General features: G+C 41.9%; 1 protein-coding gene across 1 annotated transcript in view; it reads left to right on the top strand.

The window, feature by feature from the left end:
- The window catches only part of BICC1 (BicC family RNA binding protein 1), a 155,982-nt gene that overhangs the window by 105,273 nt on the left and 25,792 nt on the right, over positions 1-24,917 (top strand). Inside the window, exons 4-9 of the mRNA XM_056849360.1 lie at positions 2,791-2,870; positions 7,689-7,847; positions 11,577-11,630; positions 16,201-16,395; positions 17,862-18,113; positions 22,227-22,358. Coding sequence (XP_056705338.1) covers positions 2,791-2,870; positions 7,689-7,847; positions 11,577-11,630; positions 16,201-16,395; positions 17,862-18,113; positions 22,227-22,358 — 872 coding nt within the window. The remainder of the gene's footprint in view (positions 1-2,790; positions 2,871-7,688; positions 7,848-11,576; positions 11,631-16,200; positions 16,396-17,861; positions 18,114-22,226; positions 22,359-24,917) is intronic.

Here is a 24,917-nt window from a genome sequence, read left to right as displayed (position 1 = left end):
GGGGTGAGGCGTGGTCCTGTGGTGCTTGGCTGCCGGTGGGACTGGCCTCACCGCCAGTGTAAGTGCGTGTAATCACGCAATTACACGCACTTACACTGGCAGCAAGGTGATGCCGCCTCCTAAGAGGTTTTGAGGCGAAACCTCAGGAATGGGCTGTAAGTGTGCTGAAGCATTCTATTGAAATACTGCAGAAGGCTGGTGTTGCAGCTGAGGAGTGCGTGTAATTGCGTGTAATTGCGTGATTACACGCACTTACACTGGCGGTGAGGCCAGTCCCACCGGCAGCCAAGCACCACAGGACCACGCCTCAGGACTTTTGGGGATGACTGCCACGATTGGTTTATGCCAATCAGCATTTTTCAGTTGGTTAAGGAAGCGTTCTTTGTTGGATTGGTGGATGGAGTTCAGCTGCAAAATCCAGTTTCTAATCTAGGCAATATCATGTCATTAAATCATCTGCCGCATGAGTGGAAAATCTGTCTCTCAAATGCATGGCTTCAGTGTAAAAAGGGTAATGTCAGGACATCAGGCTTCACTCAAAATTCAACTTCACTGAATAGTTGTCTGGGAGATGTATAAGGAACACCAGATGGTGCTGTCCGTTCTTAGTTTCATGTATCAAGTCTACGTTCTCTGTTTTGCTGAAGTTACTTCCACATCCAGTTAGCAAGGCAAAAACCCTGCCAGGAGAACTTGAACTAAAGAAGTGGCCCCGTGCTTTCGTTCTGTTACCATGTTCTTTGGGGAGCAGCATACATTTTCTTGCTCAATTAGGAGCTGCCAAGGAAGTGTTCCAGTTAAGCCCCTATTTGTTAATGTTGCATTCTGAGTTCTTCCCCCCCCCCTTTGGCTTTGACAGTGTAAAATGTGTTGCTTTAACTGAGCGGGGAATGAGACAACCTTTTCACATCCATATTTCACACCATATTGAATCTAACCTGAGACTGCCGCTGTCCTTCAGACTTTGTGTGTGTGTGTGCTGAGGCATAGCCCAGAGAATGTTGGGCATGCGTTGAGTAGCAGGGCCCGCTACTCTAAAATATCTGGTAAACAGATTGGTCAAATAAGAGCAAATGTTTCGTTATAATGAAAGAGGGGCTTAAATAACTGTTGGGGGGTGGGTGGGAGTAGTGGAATTCTAAGCCATTGTGTTGTTTCCCATGAACCTTTTCCAATAAATTCAGCCCTTCTATCCGACGCAAGGAGCCCACTCTCTGATGCCGGCAAAAGAGCCTCTTGCATTGGGGGAAGACTCCTTGCTCCAGAATGACGTTCTGCCCATTAGTGGAACAGATCCAAAGGACCATAAAAAGTTATCTGTGAAAAGTTATTTATGAAAAGTTGTCCTAGTAATGACTGTGTTGATTTTTAACCATGGCCCCGAAAGCCCAAAGCCTTAAAACCCTAAAAATGACACACACAGAGACAACAATCTGTGTTTCTACATGGCTATAATGTTGTGTGTTCCTAAATGGGGGAGGGCACATATAGACCTGAAGGATAAAAAGAGCTTCTCCTTTGCTATTAAATAAATACCATGAAGAGGTTTTTGAAAAGGGAGGCCACCAATATGCCTAAGGGCATTCCTTACTTCTTAGGCCGTTAACTCATGGTTGGTTTGGCTTGCACTTCTCCCTGGAATGTAGCAAATGTCTCTTGACCGAACGCATGGTCATCTCCCTCCCGCGGGACCAACCCACTCCCTTGCACTACTTTACTTTGTTTTCCAATCCCTCTGTTTTCCCGATTTAAAGTGAAAGTTTCACTTTAACTCAGAGTGCTTGCTTGTGCGCATGCGTGGATCAACATTACTTCCTGCCCCATTGTCCCTTCTTCCCCGGTTCTCTCTTCGCCACTGCCACCACACAAGAGAGGCAGCAGCAGTAATGTACTGGTGTACTGGCCGCCGCGATTGGAGGAGGCAGAGGGCAGAGAGAGGCGTCGGCATACCAGCGGACCAGCTGCCGCCGCAGCAGCCACTGTGCGGTTAAGCCCCTCTCATGAGTTCAGTTTTCTGATCGCACTTCAGAAAATTATGAGACATGAGAGGGACAAACCAAGGACTCTGTAGCCATGCGTTAATGGCCATAGACTATTTCACCACAGCTGATCAGTCAGCTAGCTGACTGGCATGTCAAGCCTACCCTAAGTTTGTTGAAGCATTTCTTTCTCGTAGGTTTCATTGGGCCTTAGCTTGACCATCTGGTGATGATAGCTATCACTGGACTGCACACCAACTTCTATGTACCCATTTGCCTGATTATGTGTTGTAACAACTGCCCCCAGACAATGATGATTTTTATTCTCTTTTTTCTTTAGTTCCAGTGGCACATTGCTAGCATTGTGTGGGCTAGGAAGTTTTACTTCTAGCAAACAATTTGCCATGACTTCAGATAATCTGAGTGTACCTTTGATCCGTACTGAAGCTGTTTTGTGCTTGGTGGAGTCAGTTTTGCATTCCCCAAGTGTTAATATGTAACCTGGAAATTTTGTTTCATTAAAGTAGAGTCCCATAGCATTCCCTAATTAAATTGAGTTTGTGTCCTTTGGGAAGTGAGTTTGTATAGTTGTAAACAAATTCCTTATCAAGCAGCTACCTTTTAGATATTTCCCTAATGGAGCATGTGCATACTTTTGATCTTTACTGTTTATAGGCAGACTACGTAAAATGATAGATGGCTGAAATGTGTCCAAGGCTGTGTGGGTTTGACTCTTCTGTTAGAAAATATGGGTAACTTGTTAAGTTATTTGTATAGCTGACTCAAAGTAATCTCTCTGTTTCTTTTCAAGATCCCCATATTAAAGTCTCTGGGAACAAAGAAAATGTTAAAGAAGCCAAGGAGAAGATCATGTCTGTCTTGGACACAAAAGTAAGATGAGAATCAGATACCCGATTCAGGACTGGAATCCCAAGTCTCGGGCTTTTGATTTTTTTAGACACAACAGAGGTGAATGGGTCAGCACAATGAAGTCCCTGAACCATCTCAGGTTGCGTTAGAAAGCAGACATTTTCACTGAATTCTAGCATTAACATTAATAATGCACCAGTGGCTATTTCCATGTTAAATTCGATACACTTTCAAGTAGTTCACCTTTACATGCCATAAAACAAATCAATGACAGCACCCTACAGGAACTCTGGAAGTACTTTGGAGAACTTGGGTTTTTTTTAGCATACGAGAATATCACCGCATTTTGATCGTGCGCATCATGATCACATTAAGTCTCTTTTTGCTGCTTTGGTGCAAACCACAATCTGCTTTGCAACAGCTAAAGCAGAAATCTACATCCTGCTTGGTTACATTTGCATGGAAGAAGAAAAATACCACTGAGGCTTGTAAAAACAAAGTCACACAAATGTGCAGTTGCTCTAGTCTGTAGTGTAAATGAGGGAGGGACATCCTGGATGAAAGCAAAGCCATTAAACAAAGATCATGTAGTATTTGGTAGGTATTCAAATGCTAAATTATGCAATGTTATTAATCTGGAGTAATTTGACCTGGCTTGGGGGTTGCCAGTGAAAAAGCCAGGTGGAAGGACCCTCACTAAGCGTGAGAGGAGCAGGCCGCAATGTCATGACCCTGCAGATTCTTATTGGCATACGCTGTAGCCGGGCAACATTCAGTTGTTGGATAGAAGAAGACGAGTTGGTTTTTATATGCCGACTTTCTCTCCCACTTAAAAAAGAATCAAACCGGCTCATAATCACCTTCCCCTCCCCACAACCTACCTGTGAGGTAGGTGGGGCTGAGATACTGCTAGTGGAAAATGAAGACTTGAAATTCTGGTTAGCTACTGCTGGCCTTTTTGTTTTTGCTGAACCACTTCTTAATTAACTCATGGTAGAAGAGAAGAGCAAGTTTATCCATGAGAATTTGAAATAGAAATGCACTTATCTATTTCAGAAGGATTGTCGACTAACTCCAAATTTTGGCAATCATTTCCAACAGGAGTCGGTCCAGGATTAACTTCTTGTTTTGTACAGTTTCCTACCCACTATGTACAACCTGCTAGAATAATACTTTTTTTGTAAAGATTGTGCAGTGCTGGCTCTTCAGCTGAGGGGTAGGACATTGGTTTATACAGCTGGTTTATACCTGACCCAAGCAGGCACCTTGCAGGAGTGCTGATAGTTCTGCTCAAGCACCTCACTAAATGCTGCTCTCTGGATCTTTTCCTTCCCCCCGCCCCTCCCTCAGATCCTTTACAAACCATGTTAAGGGCAAGTGGTGATCACTGGGGCAGCTCAGCTTATGACTTCGTGCTCAGGCTTAAATGGGGTATTGGAGCTACAACTTGTCTCTCCCCTATTATATATAGGAAACTGCTGTACTCAGAGCTGCCATGATTTAACTCCTAACCCAAGTGTTTCTTGACAAGAAGGAGTGGGGGGAAAGGAAACTAATAATCTAACTTTTAATGAGTCTTAATGTTCTGAAAACTTCCAACCCTAAGACATAACACGGTGTTTTCAATTTAAAATAACATCCCAATATCTCTTGTGAAAGAGGGTTACCATCATTAAAGCAGAGATGTACCTTTAAATCTTCTAAAATCTTTCAGTCCTGAGTCATTACAGTAGGTCACTTCTGTTATTTTAAAAAAAAAAATTCAGCAAATTTATACTGTGTCTTTTGGCCCAGCAAGGCCCCATGAGGCATCATGCAATTAGAAACAATCAGTTAAGTCACGTAAAATTAAAAGTGTAAAAACCAGGCACTTCATAACCAACACCAGATCCTGGGTTGGAGGGGTACAACTCTGTTTCAGCTGCTGTCAATGGGTGTACGGACATCAGATGGCAGCTAAATATTATATACATGGTAAAAGAGAAGTGTGAAATAATTAATCTGTAGCAGCAGAAATCAGGAGACAGATGTAGAGTGGTCTGGCAGATATCATTTTAACCAAAAAATGACTGGATGCATAGTGAATTTCTGAGCTTGACTGACTATAGCAAAGAATCCATAATATGAAAAATGTCCATTAGTGTGGATTGACCTTAAAGTACCATGGGTGTACTTTTAGTCTCTTGGTCATGCCAGTGATTTGGTGGCTTCTCAAGAGAGGTGTGGTCTTGCCAGAGTTATTTTAACCATTAAAAATATAATTGTTCTAATTTACACCTCTCAAATTTGCCCAACAACACCCAGAAATCCAATCAATCAATAGTTTATTTGCAGACATAGACCATCAAATAAAAGAAATTTACATGGTTAAAATGTACAGGATAAAAAACAGATACAAATAGATTTGCTATTAAAATGATTAAGTAGTTAAAATAGTCAAAATGGTTAAAAATGGCAAGGTTATCAAAGTGCTTAGCTAATTAATATCCGAACGAATACTAAATATGAATAAAATTAGAGTGCATGATAATAACCTAAAATTACAGAGACTAAAACTAGGAAGATAAATAAATAAATAAGCATGCATTCAACCTGTGTAGTCAAACAGTATTCGTTCTCTATTTCGTTGGCTATTGTATGTTCTTAAGAAAACTCTGCCTAATTTTAATTGCTAGCCAAGCAAACCTAGCCATGCTTGCAGATAGGTTAGCCATTGAAACCGATAAAAGGAACTCTAAACGTCACTTTCTTAAAGGTCTGGGACAGTCCACTAATAATGGGACCAATGAGCCTGTACGAATGTGATCATAAAGATTACACTCAAACAGCACGAGTTCGGTGGTTTCAAGTGCATCCTGTTTACATATGCAATTAGGTGCTTCTAATGGACATAATGGTGTTGGAGGAGAGTGTTACAGATTCCGTGGACTGCCAAAAAAACAAATCAGTGGGTTATAGATCAAATCAAGCCTGAACTGACCCTAGAAGCTAAAATGACTAAACTGAGGCTGTCGTATTTTGGTCACGTCATGAGACAACAAGAGTCACTGGAAAAGACAGTCATGCTAGGAAAAGTTGAGGGCAGCAGGAAAAGAGGAAGACCCAACAAGAGATGGATGGACTCAATAAAGGAAGCCGCAGCCTTCAGTTTGCAAGATCTGAGCAAGGCTGTCAAAGATAGGACATTTTGGAGGACTTTCATTCATAGTTCACAGTGGGTAGCCGTGTTAGTCTGTTTGCAGTAGTCAAAAAGGGCAAGAGTCCAGTAGCACCTTAAAGACTAACAAAAATATTTTCTGGTAGGGTATGAGCTTTCGTGAACCACAGCTCACTTCTTCAGATACAGCTAGAATGTCATACCCTACCAGAAAATATTTTTGTTAGTCTTTAAGGTGCTACTGGACTCTTGCCCTTTTTTCATTCATAGGGTCGCCATGAGTCGGAAGCGACTTGACTGCACTTAACACACACACACAATGGACATTTATTATATAACCCATCCAAAACTGTGGAGGGCAAGGTATTATGCCGAAGAAGCATAAAAGCTCTGCGATATTCAGGGTTAGTACTATTAAACAGGTATGGCATAGAGATATTCCTAACAAGCAGCTCCCAGAAATCCAAGAATTGTGACCCGAATTTAGGAGAGCGGGTTGCCATGGACATAGGTACCTTAGTGTGGAGCTAAAAATTACCCAGGAGGGGGGTGGGTACGTTGATTGGTCTGAGAAGCTCAATCCCAGCGTAATCAACTTAATAGCCTGTAACACCAAACTGCCGATGGTTGTGGGGCACCTTGTACTGGAGCTACTTGATCTTCCTCCTGTTCTTCGTGTGGAACTTGGAAGCCAATCATTTCTACTTGCTTAGCAAACTATAGCAAAAGAACAGACCAGTAACTTGTGATTTAAGCATAACAACAGGCAAAAGTTTGCTATGAAGAGATGAATTTCTGAGCCATGGGAGGAAGGGAAGAGGCACAGGATTAAAGATTTCTACATGCCACTCTCATGGCTGTGGTTTGTTTTCTGTGAATTATGTTTAAATCTCTGACTTCTGATAAATAGAGGTAGTCACTAGCTCTGTTGGGAAGTGTATGATTGCTGCTTTTTTCCTGATGCCACCCCAGTGTCTTTAACAGCAGATTGGTGAATATAAATTTAGCATGTAAAGTGTTTTCCCCCTGACTTTGGGTGCTGTTAAAGGAACTGGTGCAGCGAGGGAAAAGAAGCTGGACACTCAAGCGGGGTGGGTGCAGACAGAAGAACTGACAGACCAAAGTCTATTCATCCTTTTTTCCAACAGTGGTGGTCTAGACGGCCCCGGGGCATTTCATGTTTGTCCTAAGCATGGTGGCAACCAAAGGTATACTGTCTCTGTAAACAGAGATTTGGTTTAGCTGTCAGGTCTTACCAGAGTTAATAGTCTTGTCCTCCTCCATGAATTTGTCAAAGGTTTTTTTTAAAAATATATATGGAATTGATACCATTGTATTAACAAGAAGAACTGTAATGAGTAATATCATAACTTCTCAATCTGAGAGGATTCCCCCCCCCCTGCCAACTAACCCAGAATTAATTTCATGGTAGAATTAGTATCAAATATCTAAAATTGGTTCTCATTTCCTGCCTCTGTCAATTTTTTTCTTCAGGGTATTGATCAGTAATTTCAAGGTTTACTTGTAATGCTCACTGGGAAAAAAAGTCAGCCATCTTTCAAGAGCTTGGAGCTGGTTGCTTTCTTAAAAGCTGATTTTTTTTTCTTCCATGTTTGCATACTAGTACTTAGCTAAAGAACACAGAAAATGCAATGGTTTCCTGCATTGGTTTTCTTTTGCAGAGTAATCGAGTCACCTTGAAGATGGATGTATCTCATACGGAGCACTCTCACGTGATTGGCAAAGGAGGCAATAATATTAAAAAGGTGATGGAGGAAACGGGTTGCCACATCCACTTTCCGGACTCTAATAGGAATAACCAAGCAGAAAAGAGCAATCAAGTGAGTGTACTTCAAGACTGTTTATCCATCATATCCGTAAATATGGATCAGGTTTTGTTTTATATTCAGAAATGTTCCTAAAATATAACTGCTCTACATCACTGGAGGTGTGAGGGGTGGGGTCACTTGGGGGGGGGAGGTAGTTGTGAATTTTCTGCATTAAGCAGGGAGTTGGACTAGATGACCCTGGTGGTCCCTCCCAACCCTATGATTCTACCTTTTGAGGAGAGTGTTGTTCAGTCCTCCTGGGGTGGTGTTTAAGAGTGTTTGAATACTTCCCCATAAGTTTTCCCAGTATTTAAAAAACAAGAACAGGTCAGGCTGTTTAGAGCATTTTGTTCTCTGATGTGCTGGTTTTCCACAGGCATTTTTGAAAAATCTAGCAGATTATTTTATTGTGTAATTATTCATCTGCATTTCTAACTGTTTATTTTTGAGTTTCTATATCTGTATCATCTGTAAACAAGAACATACAAAATGTTACAGAATATTTTTTAAAAGATGGTCAACATTACTGGGAGTCATATGTGGATTTACAGAATATGGCACATTTTATCCAGTTCTTGTTGAATGTGTGTTGTCCCTCCATAGTTTCCCTCTCCTGAATTTGGCTATGTATGCATGTACTTTCACTTTTCTGTACTGGCTGTTAGCCAGAGTTTTGGTTGTCCAGTTTCTCCATCTTCTGGGATTGTGTTCATTTCCCACTGCCTGGTAAAAAATCACTTCAACAGTTTCAAGCCCATTAAGCGCACTCACCTGCATTTTTGGAGTGGTATCATCTCTAGAGGGCCATCCCTGGTGCCTTTTCCAAATGCATAGATTGGCCATCTGAGGGGTACAAACTATGTAAAACAAAACTGTTCCAGAGGGACATTTTTATAGAGGAAATAAGGCTTCATTATAATAGAAGGATTCAGGAGTATGCTTCAGTAGAGGAATGGAAATGTGGAACTATATTACTAATACATGTTATCCATTGCTGTACATTTTTCTCTTGCTCTCACATATCTTACATCAGGGATGGGGAATGTCCGGCCCGGGGGCCGTATGCGGCCCCCGAGGACATTTTCAGTGGCCCTCGGGAGCTCCAGGGCCCACCGCGGAGGCACAGCACAGTGCGGCCCTCCCCAAGGGTGTTCCTGGGGCCGCGGTGCCCTTTGGACCTCCTCTTGACTGTTGGTCAGCGAGAGGAGGGGGAAGGGGAGGGACGCTTCCCCCAAAGTTGCCACCTACAGTCGTGGCATGCAGGAATGCTGCAGCACACTGTAAGCCCCTCTCGCCGCCTGTCAAGCGGCAAGGGGGGGAGAGGCCGGTGGCTTCCGGCGGCGGAACATGCACCCGGGAGCCAATCGGGCTTGGAGGGCCTTTTGTGGACTCAGAGTGGGGGGGTGGGAGGGTATGGAGGCTGGGGCCCGGTTGCACGGGGGCGGCGGGTGTGTGTGTGGGAGGGGGGAAAGCTTTTCTCTCTTCCTCTTTTTCTATTACTCTTTCTCCTTTCTCTCCCTCATCTCTTTCTTTGTCTCCTTCCGTCCTTTTCTCCCCCTCCATTTCTCTGTTTTCCTTCCTTCCTCCCTTCCTTCCCTGAGGATCGGCTGCAGGCTGCGCCCCCCTAGCGCCTCGTTTGCTCGGGTGCCCACTTACATATTTCTACTTATGTAATGTCAATTTTGGCATTAACATTTAATGTGTAATACTTATGCCTTGTTTCAGATTTCTGCAGTTCTATTACATTGTTTATTAGATGTCTCCTTGTTCTATTGATTGCACTGACTTACACTATACACACACCTTTATTGGCATATAGAAAGAAAAATATATATTAGGATAGATCTGAGTACAAATAGATAAAATTGGCTAAAACAATCCCGAATCAGCCATTAGGGAATGCTACACTCCATTCACGATATCTGAATGCTAACTGTAAAAACCTTGCAACTGAATCAGTTATTTTTGGATTTTGTGTGGTCATAAGGTAGGATGTCTTAATTTAATCAGAAAGCCATTCCCTATTTACGAACAGTGGGTCAATGAATTGGGATCGGCTGCAAGCAGAAAAAGAGAAATTGAAAAGGACATGAGCAAGTGATTCTATTTCACTATTCCCATAAGGGCAAACTCTGAGTGCCAGCAAGGTGTAGTAAAGAGTTTGGAGCGGTGGACTCTGATCTGGAGAACCGGGTTTGATTCCCTACTCCTCCATGTGAGTGGCAGAGGCTAATCTGGTGAACTGGATTTGTTTCCCCACTCCTACACATGAAGCCAGCTGGGTGACCTTGGGCTAGTCACATTCTCTCAGCCTCACCTACCTCACAAGATGTCTGTTGTGGGGAGGGGAAGGGAAAGTAATTGTAAGCCGGTATGATTCTTCCTGCCCTGACCTGGATGGCCCAGGCTAGCCTGATCTCGTCAGATCTCAGAAGCTAAGCAGGGTCGGCCCTGGTTAGTATTTGGATGGGAGACCACCAAGGAAGTCCAGGGTTGCTGTGCAGAGGAAGGCACTGGCAAACCACCTCTGCTAGTCTCTTGCCTTGAAAACCCCATAAAGGGGTCGCCATAAGTCGGCTGCGACTTGAAGGCACTTTATACACACACACACACATGATTCTTCCTTAAGTGGTAGAGAAAGTCGGCATATAAAAACCAACTTTTCTTCTTCTTCTATTCATAAATGGGATTTTATGAAATCTTCCATGTAACAAGACAGAGGGTAGTGCATTGAGCCTGGCAAACATATATGCTCTATGCTGTTGCCTGCCTCTTTTAACCACTATGGTGTAAAGGGACACCCAAAGTTTTCATTTTGCAGCCTGTGCAATCCTACATGGTCTTAAAACTATTCTAGCCTTTAGGCTGACAAATGCCAATCTTTTTTTTTTTTAATTTTTATTGGTTTTTATAATATAAATTTTCCATATCAACAAACAACAATGAAAGTAATATAAAAATCTAAATCATAACTAATATTGTTGTAATTATTTATGTACCTAATACAAATAAAAAATAAAGGAATTTTTTTTTACTTCCCCATCACCTCCGTCCGCCTCTTAATAAAGTATTCTATCCCATCGTGATATGATCTGATCTTAATTATTCTTATATCTCAGTTAAGTTTCATTTACAGTAATCTATTAATATAATTAATTACACTTCTTTATGTTAATAATGTCATCTAATGTCATCTAGATCAGAGTAAAAGGTACTCTTCCATTTTCCCCAGTCCTAATTCATATTCACAGTATTTCATCCAAGCCTCCCATTCCCCCATAAATCGTACAGACAAATGCCAATCTTGAGGCAGTGAGGGCGGGACCTCCTGATGTTTGCACAGCCAGATAAAACACTTGCCCAGTTGATCTGAAAGTTGCAGATATGCTTCAGCGACCCATGCCAATCTGTGATAGAGCACCCATCTTTCATAAAGCTCTCTTAACTTTTTTCAAAACTTGTGATCCAGTGTTTTTGCACATAAAATAGTTTAAATACTTCAACTTAAGAACAATCTTCCAGCACATCGCTTTCTATTTTCATGTCTTAAATTGTATGGTTTAGTATTTAATGCTTAAATTGTATGAGAAATGTTATAATTAGAAATTTGTTTTACAATATATTGGAGATTCAGGAAGTACAATTGCATTTTAATTGTGTCTTTAAGGCTACCAACAGAATTGCAGCTTTGAATCAGAACAGTACAATCATGGTTAGAATTAAATTTTCCCATTTCCACAGGTGTCTATAGCAGGACAGCCAGCTGGAGTTGAGTCTGCCAGAGTTAGAATACGGGTAACTATGAGATTCAAACTTGACACAGTCTTCTGTAAGACACCTGAAATGCATCAGGATGTTGTGCTAATTCTAATTCTGTATGCTAATTCTAATTAATTGTAGGCTTGTGGCTGAAGGAAATGAATTTTAATATGGTGCACAATAAAGTTAAAGCACAAGGCCTATATCATAGGTGAGTCATTCACAATCAATACGTCACTGTTTGATGTATACACATCCTTAGAAGCCTGGCATGAAATACAAGGTGGAGCATGTGAGCCATATTCTAGTGTATATGGAATAAATAATTTTACAAGAAGCTTCATAATCCTAGAAGGGCTTTTATGTGTGTTCTACTGTGCATTATAATATTATACTGTTAGGATGTGTACTGGACTACAATTCTATGTCTGACCACTAAGGAAGGCCTTTTTGAGGCCAAACATGTTTGGTCCTTATTTGGTCCCACTTTGGTCATTGTATGATTTCACATCAACTGTGTATGAGTTTTGTGTATTTATTGATTGTGAATGACTCGTCTATGATATAGGCCTTATGTTTTTAACTTTAAAAAGATAAAGGTCCCCTGTGCAAGCACCAGGTCATTCCTGACCCATCGGGTGATGTCACATCCCAACGTTTACTACGCAGACTTCTTATTTATGGAGTGGTTTGGCAGTACCTTCCCCAGTCATCTTCCCTTTACCCCCAGAAAGCTGGGTACTCGTTTTACCGACCTCGGAAAGATGGAAGGCTGAGTCAACCTTGAGCCGCCTTCCTGTCGGGATCGAGCTCAGGTCATGAGGAGAGCTTGGACTGCAGTACTGCAGCTTACCACTCTGCGCCACAGGGCTCTTGTTTTTAACTTTACTGTGCATCATATTAAAATTTATATATTTGTAATTTTAGTGTTTTTTAGCTCAACCATTTCGCTTTGGATTCAACATTTTGGTTGAGTTTGTTTCCCCCCCTTTTGTTGTTGTTGAAGGAAATGCATTTCAGTCCCTCATTTTTTCCCAGTAGTGTTGCTTGCATGTATAAAAAAAAACATTAAAAGCCACACATACTACAAACTGGAGACATAAAATCACTATTATAGCTGATCACATTCTGTGCTTCCTGCATAGATGAGAGAATCCAGGGTGGCATCCCTATAAGTGAAAAGAGTGAACAGAAGAGAGGCAAAACATGGCCAGGCCATCTGTAGTGCTGCTCTACATGGGGTTCTTCAAAACTACAATTATTTACAGATTGCACACCTTTGTCTTTAGTTTGTTTGTTTCCAATGCAATGCAATGAGGTTCTCTGGAATTCAGATGCCTCCTCAGTATTACTGAAGCAGATTGTCCAATAATAGTACAACTGTGCATGGAAGCATTTTGATTTGAGGAGCATAAGTACATTTCTGAGCTGTGTACCAAACACATTTTTACAATATGCTTCCCCCCTTGCCAGATTTTATTTCCCAGTTTGGGGAAAGATGATGATGGAAGATCCTTTTTGGTTCTTGTAGGTTATCCGGGCTGTGTGACCGTGGTCTTGATATTTTCTTCCCTCACTTTTCGCCAGCAGCTGTGGCAGGCATCTTCAGAGGAGTAACACTGAAGGACAGTGTCTCTCAGTGTCAAGTGTGTAGGAAGAGTAATATATAGTCGGAAAGGGGTTGGGTTTGAGCTGAGTCATTGTCCTGCAAAAAGTATCAAAGGTAATGTGCTAATCGTTGTCCTGTAAGTATCAAGATAATGTGCTAATGAAGGTGTGGTATGTTAATATGGAACCATTGTATCCTGAAGTGATCTGTTAACATGTGAAATCCAAAGCTAATCCACATGGCTATTGTGGACTGTAGTCTTTGTTAGTCTGGAGGTTTTCAGGACAGGAAGCCAAGCCTTATTCATTCTTAAACTCTCTTCTTTTCTGTTAAAGTTGTGCTGATGTTTATGAATTTCAATGGCTTCTCTGTGCAATCTGACAAAATAGTTGGTAGAATTGTCCAGTCTTTCAGTGTCTTGGAATAAGACCCTGTGTCCTGTTTGGGTCAGTCCATGTTCAGCCACTGCTGATTTCTCAGGTTCTTTTATTCTTGTTTGTATGCTGCGTTGTGTGGTCCCGATGTAAACTTGTCCACAACTGCAAGGTATATGATATACTCCTGCAGAGGTGAGGGGGTCTCTTGTATTTTCTTGGTGGGTTTAAACAGTGTTTGTAGGTTATGTTTTTTCAAAAGTTTCTCCATCCTATCAGTGACTCCTTTAATAAATGGCAAGAATATCTTTCCTATGGGAGACTGTTTTTCCTGAGTTTTCTGATTTTTATTTGGTTTAATGGCCCTTCTGATTTCATTTCTGGAATAGCCATTTGCCAGCAGTGCGTGATTTAGATGATTAATTTCTTCCTTGAGAAACTGTGGTTCACAGATCCGTCTTGCACGGTCCATTAATGTTTTGATTATTCCTCTTTTCTGTCGGGGGGGTGGTTGGAGTTTTTGTGTAATCTGTGTGAGTTGGTTTCCGGTAGACCTTGTGACCTAACTGAAAGTTTGTTTTACGGATGACAAGGGTATCAAGAAATGGGAGTTTACCCTCAATTTCCTTTTCCATGGTAAACTGAATGTTTGGATGGATATTATTGAGATGGTTTAGAAAGTCCATTAATTTTTCTTCACCATGGCTCCAAATAGTAAATGTATCATCTACGAACCTGAACCAGACTGTAGGTTTGTAAGGTGCCGATTCTAATGCTGTCTTTTCAAAATATTCCATGTAAAAGTTTGCTATTACTGGACTGAGATGACTTCCCATAGCTACTCCATCAATCTGTTCATAAAATTCTTTATCCCATAGAAAATAACTTGTTGTCAAACAATGGTGAAATAAGGCTGATATATCTTCCAGAAAAATCTGGTTAATCAATTAGATTGTGTCTTTTACTGGAACCTTGGTAAAGAGGGATACAACTTCAAAACTGACTAATATATCCTGTGGATTGAGTCTCAGCGGACTGATTTTGTTGATGAAATGAGTTGAATCTTTGATGTAAGAAGTGGTTTTTCCAATGTGGTCCTGTAGAAGAGTGGTCAAATATCTAGCTAATTCATATGTTGGGGAACCAATGGCACTCACGATGGGTCGGAGTGGGACGGAATCGTTATGATTTTTAGGTAGTCCATATAATTGTGGTGGTTGTACTTCTATCTTGCATAGTTTTCTGTGTGTGTGCAGATGAAGAGTGGAATTCTTGATCAGTATGCTAGTTTTCCTGGTAATTTTGCAAGTTGGATCTCGTTTTAGTTTTTTGTATGTGGCAGGGTCCAGAAGTTCCTCAATCTTCTTTTTGTATTCTTCTGTTTTCATGATCACCGTGGCATTGCCTTTGTCAGCTGGTAGAATAATGATTTCTGGATCTGCATTGAGGGTCTTGATGGTGTTTCTCTCCTTGCGTGTTATATTGCTAGCAGGGGGCTTTGCTTTTTGTAGAATTCTTGCTGTCTCTCCTCTTATTTCCTCAGCATCTTCTTCAGGTAGATTGAAATTCATAAACATCAGCACAACTTTAGCAGAAAAGAAGAGAGTTTAAGAGAGTTGGCTTCCTGTCCTGAAAACCTCCAGACTAACAAAGACTACAGTCCACAATAGCCATGCGGATTAGCTTTGGATTTCACATGTTAACAGATCACTTCAGGATACAATGGTTCCATATTAACATACCACACCCTCATTAGCACATTATCTTGATACAGGAAAATGATTAGCACATCACCTTTGATACTTTTTGCAGGACAATGATTTAGCTCAAACCCAACCCCTTTCTGACTATATATTACTCTTCCTACACACTTGACACTGAGAGACACTGTCCTTCAGTGTTACTCCTCTGAAGATGCCTGCCACAGCTGCTGGCGAAACGTCAGGAAAGAAAATACCAAGACCACGGTCACACAGCCCGGATAACCTACAAGAACCAATGAACTCTGACCGTGAAAGCCTTCGACAATATTTTGAAGATCCTTGTGGTTTTTCCTTTAATGAAAGGGTACACATGCTCTCCATGATTAAGGTCAGTTGCCCAATTTAAGTCTCCACCTCATGCCTGGGAGCAGAGGAAATGTGTACCTGATCCTTCTTAGCTACAACTTGGGTTTTATGTAATGGCTTATCTGTGGAAGTCCACCAAAGCCATAAACATACAGGATTTACAAACACTTTGTGTTGCTTTCTAGTTCACTTTGAGTGATCATTCATGAACATTTGTAATATTTTATTATGGCCTTATTTATGAACCACTGTTTGAAGCTGATCTTTGTTGTGCCTTAAAATTTAATTTTATTGTACTGTGATTATTAGAACTATGTGCAATAACCATTTTTAGAGCTGAGTTTTCTTTCAGATTGGTAAGTTTACTTTTAGAAGAGTAACAGTCCTGCTCCATTCTGGCAATGGTTATGCAACGTAATTCTAGGAAGCAAGTTTGTATACCACAGAAAACAGCTCTTCAGGCCACCTAGTACGGCAAAATGTTCAACTTTGTGGTAGGCTAAATACATTATTAATGCTGAGTATTTTCTTTGTTTGATTTGATCATATTCTAGGAGCTACTCCCATTGGTCCTGATGTTTGAATTACCTATAGCTGGAATCCTTCAACCAATCCCTGATCCCAATTCTCCCACCATTCAGCATATATCTCAGACATATAACATTTCAGTGTCTTTTAAGCAACGTTCTCGGACATATGGTGCTACTGTCATCATCAGAGGATCTCAGAATAATGCTAGTGCTGTGAAGGTAATGTCTAAGATCAGTGTAATTGTTGTAAAGGTCATAGTTGAAGAGCCTTTGACTGGTGTCTGATAATCTCTGCTTGGCTTTGTCTGACTGGTAGTCAATCCCAGCCATTATTGAAACTATCCTAAATCTTGGCATCATATCCAATGGATTCATTTTACACATTCTTCTAGGTGATTTTTAAACAAGAGGGAGGCATGAATTATACAAGAGAGCCTTTTTCATGAATATGCAACAAGCATAATAGAAATAGCCCAGTTGGAGGTTTTCTGCAGTTTGCAGCTCTATAGTAGTCTTGTACAGATAAGTTTTCAGTTTTATAACCTTCATGTATTAGGTTGGTTCCAACAACCTTTTCAGCTGGTTAAAAAGGAAAGAGGATCCCCTTTGACCACCAGAAATCCTGCTCTAGGAATTGTACGGGCAAAAGACATGTGGTTCAGGGGCTGTAGCAAGTAGGAGAATCAGGCAGGATTATGTTAAAAAGTTGGCTGGATCCAACCCCCTTCAGTTAAAACCTAAACAAAGCCTGACAACTATAAAGTTTGAAGAAACAAATATTTTACGTCCATGGTTATCTCCATTGGCACTGATATTTTATAGTGAAGAATTTTATTCGGAGAATTAGCCTGTTGGTCTCAACACAAATTAATACTGGTTAATGGCTTCTTGGATGGAAGATGGAATTTTACCCTATGAGAAAGTGTCAGATGAAATAAATGGTACCATCCACCTCTTCCTTCAGTACTTTCAGTGGTGAGCTATAGCACAAACAATATGTAGTAAGAAATTGTTCAATCAAAATAAGACAATTTGAATTTTTATTGGATCAGTATTAAAAAGATAAATTGGAAGAATATGCCATCTCCTGTTGAATCTCCAGATTAAGGGGTAATGCTACAAAGGACAAATGGTGAAAAGGTATTGGATGTCCCATTTTACAGCAGGAAAGAGACTAGAGTTGGGAAAACATTTCCAGAAATGTGATGCTTTTATAAATTTCACTTGAGGTTGAAATGTGTTTGTGATCATAATAGTGCAGGTTGTTGGCAATGCTGAACTCAAAGAGAAGAACCTGCTGTCAAGTTACAACAGACTTATGGCGAGCCCCATCCATGGGGCATTCCAGGCAATGGCTGAGTGGATGTGGCTTGCCATTGCCTTCCTCCTCATGGCAACCCCAGTGTTCCTTGGTGGTCTCCCATCCAAGGACTAACCATGGCTAAGCCTTCTTAGCTCCCAAGGTCTGACAATCCTGGGCTAAGATGGGCTATTCAGGCTGAACTGAACACAGGAATATAATGCACATGTTCTGAAAATGCCCATTAATGCTACCTTTTGGGGAACTGCATTTATGTATCATGTTGTTTTTAGTTTTAATGAATTGAATTACTTTTGTCTTTAAGAGTGTTCAGTGATTAATCTGATTATAAAAGCTTATCTCAAACTTCTTTTTGAAAAACCAGGAAGGGACAGCTATGCTTTTGGAGCATCTGGCTGGTAGTTTGGCTTCCGCGATCCCTGTGAGCACACAACTCGACATAGCAGCTCAGCATCATCTCTTTATGATGGGTCGAAATGGCAGCAACATCAAACATATCATGCAGAGAACTGGTGCTCAGATCCATTTCCCTGATCCCAGTAACCCACAGAAGAAATCCACAGTCTACCTCCAGGGCACTATTGAGTCAGTCTGTCTTGCTAGACAGTATCTCATGGTAAATAATTTTAACTAAAGCTGCGGGGAAATACCAAACAATAATGAGGGGAGGGGTGTTCGTGTGATTGAATGGGTGCTAGGTAGGGCCCTGTGTTGACCCTCAAGCGTACACTTGGCATGACTGCTGTCCTTGCAAGCTCTTTGAGGCAATCAATCCAAGTCTGGGCTATACCACTTGGGCTATACCACCTGGGCTATACAGGTGGGTCCTCCCATGATGCAATACTCTTCTGTGCAATGCTACCCGTGAAAAGTGTTAGCATGTTGAGGAGATGACCCCAAAAGCTAAGATTGTACATTGAGGGAAGTTTTGTCAAATCAAATCAAATTTATTAATCCGGTCAACTGACCAATCACATGTCTACACATTATAATTTCCAGACTCAATAGTTTTGCACCGCAGAATCACAGACTGCCCGTACAAATAAAGGTATAAGATCAATAAAACCAACCCCTGGTTAAAATTATCACCTTAAAATTGATAAAATTGTAAAATATTCTAACTATCATTCTCTAATAAAATGCTGTGTATTTTAATAGCAACAGTGCAGAACGTGGCAGTTTGGCATGTAAGCTGAAAATCTTCTCCTAATACGAGCTTCTTTGCCAAAAGCTCAACTGACTCTTCATGGAATTTACCAAGCAGGGGGAAAATAAGCTTTGATCTAGCTGTGGTAGAATGGGCAACATATCAGTGCATGTTCGATGATTTCAATGTCCCCTGTCCCACATGGACAAAACTTCTCTGATCTAGGGATCTTCTTATATTTCCCTTCTAAAACAACTGATGGTAAGGCCTGGTATCTGGCAAGGGTAAAGGCCTTCCTATAATTAATAGGCTCAAGATGAGAAAAATAAGCCACAGGTGAGACTAAGTATCTAGACTTATCAGGTACTAGGAAAAATGGTGATTTTCCAAGGTCTGTCTAGAGTTCAATGTCTTCCACCCTTTGCTTCAGGAAACTTGATGCTCAGTCTATGCCCATGGCTAACAGGGTAGGTGGAGAAAGGCCCAGGTAGGCCATTTTATTAAGGACCGTCTTTAGCCATGTTGACTGGAACTTATCCTGTAGAAGCAGGGGTAGTAGTCGGGAGGTTTTATCTATGAAGTACTAGTTGGTCATTTGACCCCAGACACAGGTTTACGATCTCATCTTATTAGGAGCATTTGGTGGTATGTGTTTCCATGTCTCATTCACCCACTTCTTCTTAGGTGGATGTATAAAACTTCTAAAGTGTATACATTTGTCCAGGTGATGGGTGTGATCCAATGAGTGTTAAGTTCTTCTAAGTACCATTCATTCCTATGGGAGAATTTAATCTTTCCCATTAAAATCAATGGGACTGAAAAGTGCGGTTTTAACTAACTGGGGAAGACACTGGCAAACCACCCCGCAAACAAAGTCTGCCTTGGAAACGTCGGGATGTGGCATCACCCCATGGGTCAGGAATGACCCGGTGCTTGCACAGGGGACCTTTACCTTTTTAAATCTGAAGCAAATATTTTTTTAAAAAACATTAGGTTTTCAAGTCCCAGCACAAATTTTGCAAAAATCTGCTTATTTCAGCCCCTAATGTTGGAATGAGCAAGCAAAATCTTTAAAATATCTTCTGAGGCTTTTGTTTTTTAAGCAGAACCACGAATGTTGGGATTTGAGGCTTATGATTCTTATAGCCATTATTTCCGTTCTTATAGCCCCAAAAACTTTGGACTTGTGTCACAGTAATTTGTAATGTGTGCCTTTTGATAGTAACTAACATGGCCATTCTTTCTTTCAATGCTGCAGGGAAGTGTACATATAGTGGGATGGTAAGACATGGTTCCATTTTATCTATATACTCTGTGATTACTAAAAATCTCCCTTATAGCATTCAGTGTGGAGGAAGAAATTAATCTAGAACCATGGTCTTTAATACTGTTCCATGATAAAATGGGACACAGTAAGTTTCTTTTTAGAGATGTAGAAAAAATAAAATAAATTTGCTTGCAGTGCCAAGGATCTTACATTCCTTAAATATACTGAACAATAACAAGCAGATTGAGGCCTAGCACAGTTTCACAGGTGATACTAAGCCCTGCTTAAGTCTTGAGTATGTCTAATGGTGGTTAAAGTGTAATAGAGGAGAGCGAATTTAAAATTTGAGGTGCATCATAACCCATCGATTTTGTTTTCGTTCATATCGTAAGCACAGGAAATAATGGAAGTATTTTCACTGGTATTGTAACAAACATGCTAAACTTTATAGATCCCACCAAAAAATAATCACTGATGGAAGTATTTCTGTCAGCAGAATGTGACTTTCTCTCCTCCCGCTACCTGCTGTAGCCCAAAAATTCCTCCCAAATTTCTGTTTCTCGGGGATGCGGGACCTCCAGAAACTGCACAAAGAGAGGAAGTTGGAGGTCCGCAATGGGAGGATCTCCGCCTGCAGGCAGCGCGGAGCGGTTCAAAGCCCCCGCCGGCGGGGACTGCAGGGAAGAGTGCGGGGGCTGGGTGGTGGGGGTTCAAAGCCCCCGCCGCCCAGCTGAGCCATTGTCAGGCTTCTGCAAATACATGGCGTTTCTGGCAATAGAACTCGAATCCAGGCAGAGCAGTGATTCAAAGATTTATTCCGAAAGTCAGTGATTTCAGTAAGGAGGCAAACAAGGCTGGAATACATTACTGGGGTGGAGAGGATACATATATAGGACAGATACAATAGGGTTATGGGAACAAAGAGACAATGTAGTCGTTTCCTGCCGGTAACGACTTAAGTAAAACTTAAACAGAAACCATTAAGAGCAATCAGTGGGGGAGATGGCCGAGCTCCCGGCTTTGTGTGCGGGACCCGATATCAGATGGAAGATTTACCCGGGCGGGTCCCAATACAAATGTAAATCCCTGGCCGGAGTTCGTGTGCAAAACGGGGGGGGGGAGGAGTGCACGGAGAACCCCATCTTGTTTGTGGGGAAACCATCTTGTTTGGGACCGGAGCTGTCAGAAGCCCTATCTGACAGCCGTGCATGCCAGCAGAGAGGGCTATGCCTGCCGACTCCAGCACGCGTGCCGTAGGTTCGCCAACACGGGTCTATGAGCTGAACCTTGGGTTTACAAACGAACCATGGCTGTGATGTATATCTGACAGATGCCAAAGAGTCATTCCTGGTGTCACAAGACACACATGAAGAAATCACCATGCAGAGCAGTGGGCTCCAGTATAGAGGAGGAAGGGAGTAAAGTTGCTCCTTGCCCCTGTTTTCCATCAGAGTTGTGTTGATGCAAGAGAGAGGAAGGTCAATGTTGGGTCACAGGGTTTCCCTGCAGCCTTTCAGTGATGAAAGGATAGGTCTTCATTCCTCACTTAGCCCTGTCTTTTGCTTTCGAAGCAAACACCAAAAGGATATTTGGGGTGAAGCCCACACAGAGATCATACATTCTCTATTCCTGGGGAAACAGAGGGCAGGGGGACCCGGAGTTATTGAGCAAAAGATGAGCTAAGGTCACTTTTTCCTCAGCCAATCCAGATCTCCAATCCTCCATTCCCAAGGCTGAAATCCAGATTTAGTTTCCCCATGCAGAAACCAGGATTATAAATCAGGCTAACCTGCACTCGTATCACAGGTAACCATTGCTAGTTTTTCACTGGGATTTCTCTGCTGGAGAAGGGGAAGGGGGGGCAAGCCGAGCAGCAAGCGTATTCATGCCCATCCCAACTTAATGCACCTGTTCAAGTAGTGTCTGGATGTATATTCAGATATCTCTCAACCATCAAGGTTATTGGTATTCATTACAAAGAAGTGGTGCAAATGGAAGAAAAACTGGTTCACACCTCCCAGTCTTATTTGCAGGATTTCTGTTCACTTGTAATTTTGTAATGCAAGAAATGAGAGGGACTCACATCCATTTTAGTATAGACACACCAAGCTGTTGAGATTTCCCAAAGCTGTCATTGTTGGCAGTCTAGGTCCAAGTTGTAGGTTCCTCACTTGTGTGCAATATATGGAAGAGGAAATCAATAAAATGTTTTCTACTGATGGCAAACTTCAGTTTACACATTGCTGTGCAGGTATTTTAGGTTGATGTTTTACAGGCTAGTTTTTTAAAACTGGATTTTGCAATGAATCTTTCAGGGTTGCCTTCCTCTTGTGTTGATGTTCGATATGAAGGAAGAAATTGATGTAGAACCACACTTTATAACTCAACTAATGGAACAGCTGGATGTCTTCATTAGTATTAAGCCAAAGCCAAAGCAACCAAGCAAGGTTGGTCAGAAGTCTGTCTTTTCTCGGGGAGATTCGTTTTCACTCTGTAGCCCTGAAATATACCAACTCTTGTGTATATAATGAGAACATTTTGCTTTTTATTCACAGTACTTTGTGTTTGCTGCTTCAGCAGAGTAATTGTAATACCAATTTGTATTTCTAAGGGATGGATCTAGTTTGAATTTTTGAGAATTATACTTTTCACTAATTCAGAAGTTCTGTGCCAGCCCACCCTTTGCTTCTGACACAATCAGGCAACTAAGTCATACCAAGGTAAAAGAGGGCAGTATTCCTGTGGTCCTCTCTTGATCCCTAACTATGAGTTATCGTATCTTCAGTCGGTCACAGTGATATTACTGCCAGTCTGTGTGAGTCTGGGTGTTGCCCTCAAGGTCCTTCTCTCACATCCCTGTCTGGACAGCCTTAGAATCCCTGGCTTGAGCCAGACTCAGAAGGGGTACAGACCTTGGAGACAATGTTTCCCCAGTCTTACAGCCCAGGACTTCTGCCTCTCGTTCTCTCTGGGTCAGGCTTCAGTCCACTCTTCTCCCCAGCATGGCTCATTCTGCTGCCTTTTATCCCTCTCTTCTCCAATCCCAGCCCCCACCCCTTTCTCCCAGTTGCTTCCCTTTTCCCTCGTGCCTCTGTTAACCCATGGTTGTCGGAGCCTTGGTCTGCCTCTGCCTGTCCTCCCAGGGCTACTTGTGAACCATCTTCCCTGGCTCTGCTGGCTTTCCCTCATTCCCTCCACCTGGGACCTTGCCTCCCAAGTGTAGGCCTTCATCAGCTTCTCCTCCCTGCTTGGCAGCCAGTGCTTTTGCAAGGCTGCTGGCCTTGGGAAGAAGAGTGGGCAGGGCCAGTGCCCTCCTGGACTGTAGGGTCTGTGGGCTCCTGCTCTTGCCCCCTTGCAGGTAAGTGGGGCTGGGGGTTCCTGGGAGGGGCTGGCATGGGAAGCCAGGAAGGCCTCCATGCCTGGGCAGTCGGCTTTGAAGGCTGGGATGGACTCTGCTGCCGCAGCAGAGACTGCATCGTTGGAGTCCATTCCCGGACAGTCTGTTCCCTTTAAAAAAATCCATTGGCTCCTGAAGTGCAATTGGACATTACCACCCAAGTTCACTGTGTAATAAGAGCTTACAAGACATTTAGCATCTTTCGCAGTCCCAGATGCTTTAAAGTGTATGGTTAGAAAAATGAACCTTTAAATAAAGCCTGAGTAACTTTCCTCTCTTTTCAAAAGAATTTATAAGGCTGCAATTAGTCTTTCTCCACAACAAAGAAGCTGTTGATTTGGCTTACATTCCCTTTGACAGGTATATTTGGGTGCCCTTGCACGGAAGTGATGGGGGAGTGACTTGTGCTTCCCCTGCTATGGCAGATCTCATCCTCAGTAGCAGGGAATGCATGCGCTTCTCTCATGGGGACAAAACATACCTTGTTCTTTGGTGTGTTGGGTTTCAAAACGCCCTGTTTGAGATCTGAAAAACACAAGTCACTGCCTCTTACCATTTCAGTGCTTATGCAAAAGGTGTACATGACCGTCCATATTTAAAATGAAGCGGCTCATAGTTTGCTTGGATTCTGAGCATTTGATCCTAGCTTCCACAACTCTGCAGCTCTTGTGCCAATTGCTGTTTTAAGAGAAGGAAGATAAAAATTAACATCTTGCAGAATTTTGGAGACGTTAATAGGAATGAGAATTAAATATGGCAACATCCTATCCAGTTACAATTGGATAATATCTACTGTTATCCTGCTTTTAACTTCAATATTACCTAATTTGTATCTGGCTTTATTTGAACTGGCTGTTCTGTACTGTGGTTTCAGTCTTATCACCTGCCATGAAGCCCCCCAAAAGTCAATGTTTATTTTCTTAATATCACAGTAAAACTTTTAATAATAAAGTCTTCCAAGGAAAGTGAAAGCAGAGCCCATAATTCCTTTTTTAATGTGGTTTTAGAAATGCAAGAAACACAAATACAAAATCACAAGCAAGAAGGGGGGGTGGAACGAGCCAGATGTTTTAACAGTCCCCTAAACGATAGCAGGCATCTTTACTATACTTGGGGCTGATTTGCTCACAGCCTGCAAGTGCTGCTGGGCAATTTATTCATCTCCTGTGGCTTATAAGCTTGTATGGAAGAACCATTATTTGAGTCCTTCCTCGTGTGCCCAGAACCTGGTTTTCCCTGGTTTTCCCTCCACAACACTGATCTTCCAAAAGTATTGCAGTGGTAAGGTGAAGCAGAGCCGGTGATAACAGCACTTGAGCTCTTTTTGTATGCTTTTAGTTCAAGCTAGCATGACTTTCAATATAAGCTTGGAAATGGCTCTTGTGAATTGGTACTTATCTTCCAGATGAGTGTGTGAACACCATAGTACCAGTCTCAGAGAATGAAATGTGCACTCGTATTAAGTTTACAGAATATCCACAGTCCTCCTGAAGACTTGGACCTGGAGTTTTTCTTCCCATCCTTGCCACCTAGAGGTGCGACAGGGTTGTGTGGACTTAACCCCCTCTCCTTGCAAACCATTGTTTAGAAATCAGGAACCTCCCTAGTA

Source organism: Euleptes europaea, chromosome 5, assembly GCF_029931775.1.
Source record: "Euleptes europaea isolate rEulEur1 chromosome 5, rEulEur1.hap1, whole genome shotgun sequence".
Lineage (NCBI taxonomy): Eukaryota > Metazoa > Chordata > Lepidosauria > Squamata > Sphaerodactylidae > Euleptes > Euleptes europaea.
Note: the sequence above shows the minus strand (reverse complement) of the source record. Positions and strands in the feature narration are given on the sequence as shown.